This window comes from Eriocheir sinensis, chromosome 61 (genome assembly GCF_024679095.1).
Source record: "Eriocheir sinensis breed Jianghai 21 chromosome 61, ASM2467909v1, whole genome shotgun sequence".
Lineage (NCBI taxonomy): Eukaryota > Metazoa > Arthropoda > Malacostraca > Decapoda > Varunidae > Eriocheir > Eriocheir sinensis.
Genome location: NC_066569.1, coordinates 827673 through 838614, shown reverse-complemented (window position 1 = coordinate 838614; position 10942 = coordinate 827673). Strand labels below are relative to the sequence as shown.

The 10942-nt window shown below is 52.0% G+C and overlaps 1 protein-coding gene across 1 annotated transcript; it reads right to left on the bottom strand.

The window, feature by feature from the left end:
- Nucleotides 1–870: 870 nt before the first annotated feature.
- On the bottom strand, nucleotides 871–2992 carry LOC126986061 (uncharacterized). Its single transcript, XM_050841740.1, has one exon. The coding sequence runs from the start codon at nucleotides 2416–2418 to the stop codon at nucleotides 871–873; it is 1548 nt and encodes a 515-aa protein (XP_050697697.1). The 5' UTR covers nucleotides 2419–2992.
- Nucleotides 2993–10942: the final 7950 nt, after the last annotated feature.

Here is a 10942-nt window from a genome sequence, read left to right as displayed (position 1 = left end):
GCGGGCTCTTGATGGGCACACTATTTCCCGTATTGATGCTATGCTTCACCAACCCCATGCGGCCCAGATCCAAGTCACCCCTGCTGAACACGTCCGCGTACTGGGCCAGGGTGTGGCGCATCTTCTCCGTCTGCGCCTTCGTCAGGTTAGCGGCGCTCCGGTGCGCCAAATCCTCCAGGAAGTCGGGCAGCGGCCCCACAGCGGCCGACTCCTCGCTGCCCGACGTCTCCTCTGGGCGCTCCACCTCCTCACAGGTGCCCAGCTTGGCACCAGCGGGTACCTTCCGGACCTCGTCGGAGAAGTTAGCTACCAGCACCGTAACTAACTCCTCCCCCGCCCCAACGAGGCTCCGTCCGACTGCCACACCGTCAGCCAGCCGCAGGTTTTCCGTGGGCTCCACCATGCCTTCCGCTCCACGCATCGCTCTGGACAGACGACACCAGACCCTGGCCTCCGTCCTAGGGGCAAGGTGCAGACGCTCAGCCGCGACTACCTCTGCACAGCCAACCCCCGGAAGCAAAGGCACGTCTTGACCGCGTACCCTCACCAGCTTCCGTCCGAGGTCGACACAAGCCTTGCTCTGCGTCAGGTAGTCGAGGCCCAGCAAACACGGCTCGTCCAGATCGGCGACGTACACCGGCAGCCGCTCCACAGCGCTGCCTACGCCGATACGAACCTCCACTGGGCCCTTGAGCTGCACACAGTGCCCCGTGACGCCGCACACCCTCTGTGGCGCGTCTGGGAGTCGAGTGGCGGCCAGCATATCAGGCCGCACCAAGGTCTTCTCAGCCCCGGTGTCCACTGTCAGGCGGCATGGCTTCCCGTCCACTGAGCCCTCCACCTGCATCGCACTGGTTATCCGGCGGCAGCTTACGCAAGTCGGGGCCCGGGGACTGACGGCTGGGATTCGGCCCCCTTCTCCAGCCTGTCCGGGTTTCCCGCCTGCACTACCTCCTTTGGCTTGGGGCAGGCGCTCGAACGGTGGCCAGATTTGCCACAGTCCTTGCAGCAAGGCTGAAAGGCGTCAGAACTCAGTCGGTCAAGGGAACGCGTCCTTCGCTCCCTCGGACAACGACTGCGCATGTGCCCCTTCTTGCCACAGCCCCAACACGAGCCGAGAAAACCGTCCGGGCTCGCCTTCCTCGACGCCGCCTTCTTCTCCACCTTCGCCTTCCGGCCCCGGAGGTCACGGCGGGGCTGGGCGGCCGCCCCTAGGCCGCTGGTCGTCTTCAGGAAGGCCTCGAATTCCAAGGCCCTCACCAGCGCCACCTGCAGGTCCCCAGGGTGCGCCTGCTTAACGTAAATCTGCAGCTGTTGGTCGTGCAGAGCGTCAACAAAGAAATCGCGGGCTAGCACCACGATCATCTCTTCCGGGGCAGCAGGATACGACCTTCTGACCAGCGCTTTCACGTCCTGCGCCAGCTGCGACAGTGTCTCGCCGCGCTCCCGAGTCCGCTTCTTCAGGCGAGCTCGGTACACCTCGGCCTGAAGGTGGTGCCCGAAACGTCGCCACAGGGCCTCCGCCATGCTCCCGTAAGAGGCACGTTGGGCCGGCGGCAGGTGCCCCAACACTTCCACAGCTGGGCCCCGAAGCGCTGTTGCCAACTGCAGCGCCTTCTCAGCCTCGTCCCAGCCCTTGGCAGCAGCTAGCATCACAAACTGGGCAACATAGGCCTCCCAGGCCACCTTCCCGTCATACTCCGCCGGCTTGCGCCTCCCCAAACGGCGGGAAACCGAGGGGCTGGATGAGGGGGAAAGCGGAGCACGTGGGCTGTGAGCCGGCCGGCATGGAGAGGGCGGCGGTGACGGTGGCAGAGAGGCGGGGTGAGTGGGTCCGACTCCGGCGCCAGTTGGACCCAAGGGGGCAGCTCCGATAGCTCCCCAACCTCCTGCGGCAGCTGCTGGCTCTGACACAACGCTGCGAGGCCCCAGGGGTTCTTGCCAGGGGCCCCACGAGGACCCCAGCAAGTCCGTCACCCTGGTGCTTGCCGCCAGCACACGTGACGCTTCTTGTTCCTCCCCGCGTGACGTTGCCAGCTCTCGCCGCTGCCTCTCCGCCTCCACCTCCCTCAGGCCCTGGACCTCGCCTTTCAGAGTCTGCACCTCTCCCAGCAGTTCACTCTTAACGCTGTCGCAGGCCTTGTCGGTGTACTGCTGGGTTTCCGCCTTCAGGGACGAGAGACTGCTCTGGAGGACCTCGGCAAGATGGCGTGCCTGCTCGTGTGCCCTCTCATCTGCCCTCTGTTCTGCCCTCTGAGTCTGCTCGCGTGCCCTCTCGTCTGCCCTCTGCTCCAATTCCTGCCTCAGACTGAACAGCATGGCAGCGAACGAGTCCATCTGGCTCGGCTTCGCATCAACCGTGTCAGCCTCGGCCTTGCCCTCCTCCTCACCCTCACGGCGGCCATTTTGGGACGCCATGACGACTCAGCGCACTTCACTGTTCACTTATCCCCACTCCTTTGACACCAAGTGTTACGCCACCCCCCCCACACACATCATCCACGGGCAGGCAGGCGGCGTGTTCCCCAGAACAACCACACGGGCGCCGGTCACTCACAGCGGCCCACACAGAACACCGAGGGGAGGAGGGAACGAGGCAGGGCACAAAGGATACACGTTCAACACTAAGTTCTAGTTTAATGACAGGTTCCTCACACAGTACAGCAACTTTCAAGGGCACAGAACAGTTAATCAGGCACAGTACAGGGGCACGGCAGACACGCACACCGGATGCACACAGCTCGCGAGCGGAGCAGCTCAACACTCTCCAGGCCCAGACACGCGTCTCCTCCACTGCCCCTCAGCCACCCTTGCTCGCAATAGCCGACTCAGCACTTCCTGCCCGGCGACCGGTGGCCCCGGACTCCCCTCTGTCTCTCTTGTCTCAACAAGTATAATTGCACCATGCTGAGCTAACATTGCATCATGCTACAATTTCATCACATTACAGCACATTCGTAACATTATGTCTAGGACGCTGGGGGAGCATCGTACCATAATCAGATTGATATCCACGAGAATGAGACAGAAAAATAGACTACAGACGTGTTTGTTCTCTGCCCTGAAACATGATATCACCAAAGGGACACCCCCCCCACCCACCCCCAGCAGGATGCTGAATCATTTTCTTATATACTTGAACATGTAAACAAACCAGTTTTAAGTGATTCAAACATACCTTATTTGGTAATAACCTGACACACGGCGCTGTGTCGTGTTAACAGGTTCTCTCCTTCAAAGAGCCAATGGGGAGATGAGCACAGCGGCCACGCGCAGCTAAATTGTATGCTCCCAACTTTACCTTTTATATGGTAACTACTGTTCATCTAATCCCACTGGCAAAATAACAGTGTGAAGCCTTGCTATATTATGTAGAATATTATGAAACCATACTGCATTATGTAAAATGACAGATGCCATGATGATCTTCTTTGTGGTTAGCAGTCTGGGGGCCGATTGGTTAGCGTGCCGTTGGATTAGATAGTTGGTGTAGCTTTTCACAAACAGCCTCGTAAGGATCAGCAGGTCTGCTGTTGCTTGTTCTTCCTTTGTGTTCCCTTTGTGTATATATATATATATATATATATATATATATATATATATATATATATATATATATATATATATATATATATATATATATATATATATATATATATATATATATATATATATATATATATATATATATATATATATATATATATATATATTTTTTTTTTCAGGAGTAGGTAGGATGCAGGAGTAGGTAGGAAGACACCTACCGAATGGGCATGAGCTACTCCCGGTGAGGATATATGGGAAGCGAGGAGGGTGCTGAAGCCCTTCAAAGACCCTTCCCATGTCCTCACTAACCGTTTCCCTTTTGTCTCATCAACACCAGAGAGCAGTTCAGCATGCTCTCTAAAGACAGTTCCTCTCTCTTTCTACACCACACTACATTCACAAAACACACACACCTTTTCCCAAAATTCAAAATTCAACATAGCGAAAAACATAACTGCCTCGGAGTCCCCGCCTGGGGGAGGGAACCATAAATTCCCCCAGTGAGGACTCCTCTTCTGGCTGCCGACTTGAGAGGTGTCCTGATAACTCCTCGAACCTCCTTCTTTTCAATTTCTGCAACATTCGCGGTCTCCGTTCTAATTTTCATTCTGTGGAACACCATCTCTCCTCCTCTAAACCTCACCTTCTCTTCCTCACCGAAACACAGGTTTCTGAGGCTACTGACAGCAACCTCTACTCTGTTCCCTCCTACTATCTCTATCCTAAATTTCAATCCAAAGCTGGATGTTGCGCCTACGTGCCTACGCGCCTACGTGCGGTGGCCGAACTGGTAGCGTACTGGACCCACATTCGCCGCGTGATGGACGACGCGGGTTCGAGTCCTCACGCTACCACTCGGATTTTTCAGTCACCGCCGAGTGGCTTAAAACTACCCACATGCTGTCCTGAAGACCACCCATCAACCCGGACTCTAGAGGAAGCCGTCCAAGCGAATCAAGAACGAGTTCCGGGGGGCAGCATGAGCCAATGCAAGATGGCGCCACTATAAACACGGGCTGGGCCGACCATCAGGCCCCACCTGGAAGAAGCCTTGGGCCGACCATCAGGCCCTACCGGGAAGATGCCTACCGGCGCAATAGGCAACAACGTAAAAAAAAAAAAAAAAAAAAAAAAAAACCACTTGCTCTCGTGCCCACGACCTTGACTGTTCAGAATTTTCCACTATCTGGCTGAGACTTCATTGTCATTCTACTACTAAATACATCTGTGCTGTTTATCTCTCACCTAACTCTACTATGTAAAACTCTTTGACTATTTGAACTCTAAAGTGGAGCGCATCTTGACCCACTCTCCCTTCGCTGAAATCTCCATCTTGGGAGATCTCAATGTTCACCACCAGCTTTGGCTTTCATCCTCTTTCACTGAGCAGCCTGGTGAACAAGCCTTCAACTTTGCTCTCCTCAACGACCTAGAGCAGTTGGTTCAGCACCCTACTCATATTCCCGACCGTCTTGGAGCCAGGCCCAACATTCTAGACCTCTTCCTTACCTCTAATCCTTCTGCTTACTCTGTCAAACTGTTATCTCCGTTGGGATCCTCTGATCATAACCTTATTTTTGTATCCTGTCCTATCGCTCCTATACATCCTCTGGACCCACCGAGGAGGCGATGCTTCTGGCATTTTGCTTCAGCTCGGTGGGACGACATGAGGATGTACTTTTCCGATTTCCCGTTGAATGATTACTGCTTCCAGGAAAGAGACCCCTTTGTGTGTGCTCTGCGCATCACAGAGGTGATTGTCTCTGGAATGGAGGCATACATTCCACGTACTTTCTCTACTCCTCATGCTAAAAAGCCTTGGTTTAATCATGCTTGTTCTCGTGCTATTAAAGATAGAGAGGCAGCTCACAAAAGGTTCCAGAGCCTTACAACTCCCACTAACTTTGATCTATACATTTCAGCCCGGAATCGTGCCAAATCTATTCTCCGACTTACCAAAACTTCTTTTATAAATAGAAAATGTCAACACCTTACTTCTTCTAATTCTTCCCGTGACTTCTGGCATCTAGCCAAAAATATCTCTTCCAATTTCACTTCTTCCTCTTTCCCTCCTCTCCACCTTAGACGATTCTGGGCATATTCCTCCTACTCATCCCCCCTCTGACTCCTTTATGCCTGTTATTAATATTCTTCCTAATGATGTTTTCTATGCCCTCTCTGGCCTCAACTCTCAGAAGGCTTATGGAACTGATGGAGTGCCTCCTATTGTCCTTAAAAACTGTGCTTCTGTGCTGACACCATGCCTGGTCAAACTCTTTCGTCTCTGCCTATCAACATCTATCTTTCCTTCCTGCTGGAAGTATGCCTTTGTACAGCCTGTGCCTAAGAAGGGTGACCGCTCCAATCCCTCAAACTACCGCCCAATAGCTTTACTTTCATGTCTATCTAAAGCTTTTGAATCAATCCTTAACCGGAAGATTCAAAAGCACCTTTCCACTTCTAACCTTCTACCTGATCGGCAGTATGGATTCCGCAAGGGGCGTTCTACTGGCGATCTTCTTGCTCTCTTAACTGACTCTTGGTCATCCTCTCTTAGCAGTTTCGGTGAAACTTTCTCTGTTGCGCTAGACATATCGAAAGCCTTCGATAGAGTCTGGCACCAGTCTTTGCTTTCTAAACTGCCCTCTTTCGGATTCTATCTCTCTCTCTGTTCCTTTATCTCCAGTTTCCTTTCCGGCCGTTCTATCTCTGCGGTGGTAGACGGTCACTGCTCTTCCCCTAAACCTATCAACAGTGGCGTTCCACAGGGCTCTGTCCTATCACCCACTCTCTTCCTGTTATTCATCAATGATCTTCTTTCCATAACAAACTGTCCTGTCCACTCATACGCCGACGACTCCACTCTGCATTATTCAACTTCTTTCAATAGAAGACCATCACAACAGGAAGTACACGACTCCAGACTGGAGGCTGCAGAACGCTTAACCTCAGACCTTGCTATCATTTCCGATTGGGGCAGAAGGAACCTTGTGTCCTTCAATGCCTCAAAAACTCAATTTCTCCACCTATCAACTCGACACAATCTTCCAAACACCTATCCCCTATTCTTCGACAACACTCAGCTGTCACCTTCTTCAACATTAAACATCCTCGGTCTATCCTTAACTCAAAATCTCAACTGGAAACTTCACATCTCTCTCGCTAAATCAGCTTCCTCGAGGTTGGGCGTTCTGTATCGTCTCCGCCAGTTCTTCTCCCCCGCGCAGTTGCTATCCATATACAGGGGCCTTGTCCGCCCTCGTATGGAGTATGCATCTCACGTGTGGAGGGGCTCCACCCACATAGCTCTTCTGGACAGAGTGGAGGCTAAGGCTCTTCGTCTCATCACCTCTCCTCCTCCTACTGATAGTCTTCTACCTCTTAAATTCCGCCGCGATGTTGCCTCTCTTTCTATTTTCTATCGATATTTCCACACTGACTGCTCTTCTGAACTTGCTAACTGCATGCCTCCCCCCCTCCCGCGGCCCCGCTGCACACGACTTTCTACTCATGCTCATCCCTATACTGTCCAAACCCCTTATGCAAGAGTTAACCAGCATCTTCACTCTTTCATCCCTCACGCTGGTAAACTCTGGAACAATCTTCCTTCATCTGTATTTCCCCCTGCCTACGACTTGAACTCTTTCAAGAGGAGGGTTTCAGGACACCTCTCCTAAATTTGACCTTGCTTTTGGCCACCTCTTCTGATTCTTTTATGGGAGCAGCGATTAGCGGGCTTTTTTATTATTTTTTTTTGTGCCCTTGAGCTGCCTCCTTTGTTGTAAAAAAAAATAATAATATATATATATATATATATATATATATATATATATATATATATATATATATATATATATATTTATATATATGTGTGTGTGTGTGTGTGTGTGTGTGTGTGTGTGTGTGTGTGTGTGTGTGTGTGTATATATATATATATATATATATATATATATATATATATATATATATATATATATATATATATATATATATATATATATATATATATATATATATATATATATATATATATATATATATATATATATATATATATTAACAGAGGCGTTCCTAGAGTATTTGGTACCCGGGGCGGAGCATAATTTTGCACCTCCCTCCCAGGTATATATATTGTTGTGCTGGAAGCTTCCCCCGGCGACCATAGGCCTCTAGAAGGCTCCCGGAGAAACGAGCAAAGGGGCGGGGAGCAAGGCGAGCCGTCCGCGCCCCGCGGGGCGCGGCCAGGCGGGAAGTGTTGCCAACTCGCATATATATTTGCTACATGTTCTTGTATGATCTAAAATATACTGTAACATTCTAGACTGTACTGTTCTGGATATATATAGGAGAAGAGGGCGAGAGAGTCCCAGTCCCAGTCATAGTAAGCTAGTGGTAAGTGAAGAGTCAAAGTGAAGTGTACTACTAAGGAAGAATATTACACTACAGAAGCTGTGCGAAGTGTTTACATATCTCCCTCCCACGGAGTCTCCTGACGGCGACACGGAACCCAAGTAACACGTCCGGCATAACACTGGTGTCAGGAGTGTAGCCATTTGTTTTTTTTTTTTTGCCATGGAGACTCGTTCCCAAGCTGCCCAGAGGGACGACATGTTGACTGAACTTTTGGAAGCCTTGAGACTACAGGGGGAGAAACAAGAAAGAGCACTCCAAGAACTCAAGGAACAACAAGAAAAAGCACACCAAGAACTCAAAGAACAACAAGAAAGAGCACAGCAACAACAAGAAGGAACACTCCAAGAACTCAAAGAACAACAAGAAAGAGCACAGCAACAACAAGAAGGAACATTCCAAGAACTCAAAGAACAGCTAGAAGATCGCTTCACGGGATTACAGCTACAGCTAAAAGCAGTACAAGATGGAAGTGAATCAGTGCGAAGAGAAATGACTGATGTGACCACGAACTTGGGACAACGCCTGATAGGAGTGGAGAAAGAACACACAAATCTTCAACAAGAGATGGAGGTGGTACGGGAGACGACACACAAAGAAATACTAGAAGTAAGTGACAGAGTGAAGGCCCTTGAAGACTGCTTGGCTGGAAACGGACAGCCAGTGCCTGCAGGGGCTAGTTGTACCCAAGATGCTTCTCCTACGCAAGTCCGGGGTAGTTGAGCCCTGTTTCGCCTGAGTTTATCCCCGCAAGAAGTTCCGCCAGCCCCATGGGTCTGCTGGGTTCGCCTGTTAGAAAGAAGCCTCAGGAGTTTGATGGCAAGGTCTCCTGGGAGGCTTACCGCGCTCAGTTTGAGCTGTTGGCAGCTCGGAACGGATGGGATGACCAAGAGTGCGCGGTACAGCTGGCCACTAGCCTGAAAGGGGCGGCGCTGGAGGTCCTTGCTCAACTCGACAATGCGACAAAGGGCAGCTACAGCGGGCTGGCACAGGCGCTGGAGCAACGATATGGGACCAAGCACCAGAACGAGCTCTTCAGAGTTAGGTTCAGAACCCGCAACAGGAGGCGCGGCGAGTCTCTTCAGGAACTCGCTCAGGACCTTGAGAGCATGGCGCACAAGGCATACCCAGGTGCCACCCCTGACCTGCTGACGGTTTTGCTGCGTGATCAATTCATCGATACCCTGGACAGCCCTTAGCTGAAGATACAAGTGAACCAAGCTAAGCCAACATCAATGCAGGAAGCTCTGGCACGTGCCATGGAGTTTGAGTCCTTTGCTAGGTCTAGCTTGTCAAGCTTCAGGGACGACTCGACTTCTGGCTTTAGGGCACGAAAGGGCGCTGTCAGCGACACAGACAGGTTCCAAGGAACGTGCTGGTACTGCGAGAAGGTTGGGCACAAGGAGAACGAATGCTATAAGAGGAAGAAGGAATATGAAGGTGCCGCTAAGAAGAAGCCCAGGAAAGGACCCAAGTGCTGGACCTGTAGAGAAAAGGGGCACTGGAAGAATGAGTGTCGGAAAAATGTGCCCCCAACGAGGGACCACCACTCGGGAAACTAAGAAGGACTGGTTCACGGGGGCAACGACCAGTCTGTCCTGTACATGCCCCGAAGATATCAGTGTGCAGGAGAACCACCATGACAAGCTGCCAAGTGGAGGGCAAGGTTGACGGAGTGTTGTGGCCTGTGGTCGTCGACACAGGCTCGGAACGCACATTGGTGCGGCCTGACGTGGTGAGTCATCGTCGGCTTCCTAAGACGCCGCATCGACTGTGTGGAGTCACAGGACACTACGCAGAGCTCAGAGGCCCAGTGGACGTGAAGTTTGAGCTCGGAGGAAAGGAAGAGTTCCTCTCTGTGTACGTGGCCGACATGGATGACCCCTGCATCCTAGGTATGGATTATCTTGTCTCCCACAGGTGCGAGCTGGACTTCCGCGCTAAGCAGCTGACTGTAGGAGGAAGGAGGGTGCCACTGACGACTGTGAACAAGGAAGACCTGCCAGTGACGGTCAAGCGCACCACCATTATTCCTCCGAGGTCGGAGATGCTGTTACCCTGTCAAATTACGGGTGCCCCCCCGGCTAGCCTGTGTGTGGTAGAGAGTGGAAGTCGATGCCCGGTAGAAAACGGGGTGATTGTAGGCAGTACTTTGGTAGACCCTGCTGCAGCGGAAGTGCCTGTCGTCGTGGCCAATGTCTCCTTCAGCCCAAAGAAAATAAAACAAGGGACCATGGTGGGGTTGTGCCAAGAGATCGACCAGAAACCAAGAACCTGTGTCTGCAGGAGAACCCTGACGAAGCCCCAGGAGGAGCTGCCTGACTACCTGCGCGACCTGTTTGACAGGAGCTCCAAGTGTCTAGAGGAGCCCCAAGCGGAACAGCTCAGGGAGCTTCTCGTGAGGAATCCAGATGTGTTTTCTACAGGAGACCTGGACTTGGGGTGTACGGACCTGGTAGAGCACCACATCGATACAGGTAGCCACCGCCCAGTGAAGCAAGCTCCTCGAAGGATGGCACCAGCCCGTCGCAAGGAGATGGATGAGGAAATGGATGATCTCCGGCAACAGGGGTTAATCGAGCGGTCCAGCAGCCCGTGGGCGTCTGCTGTAGTGCTCGTCAGGAAAAAGGACGGTTCCCTCAGGTGCTGCGTGGACTACCGAGCCCTCAACGATCTCACCATCAAGGATTCATACCCACTCCCACGGATCGACGACACGCTCGACGCCTTGGTGGGCTCCAAGTGGTTTTCAACACTGGATATGAAGTCTGGGTATCACCAAGTCAAAATGGCGGAGCAGGACAAAGAGAAAACAGCCTTCTCCTACGGTCAAGGCCTGTGGCAGTTTAAGGTCATGCCCTTTGGCCTGTGCAACGCGCCGGCCACGTTCGAGCGGCTGATGGAGAGGGTGCTGGAGGGACTTCACTGGAAGACGGCACTCATCTACCTCGACGACGTGATTGTCTTTGGCCAGACCTTCGAGCAG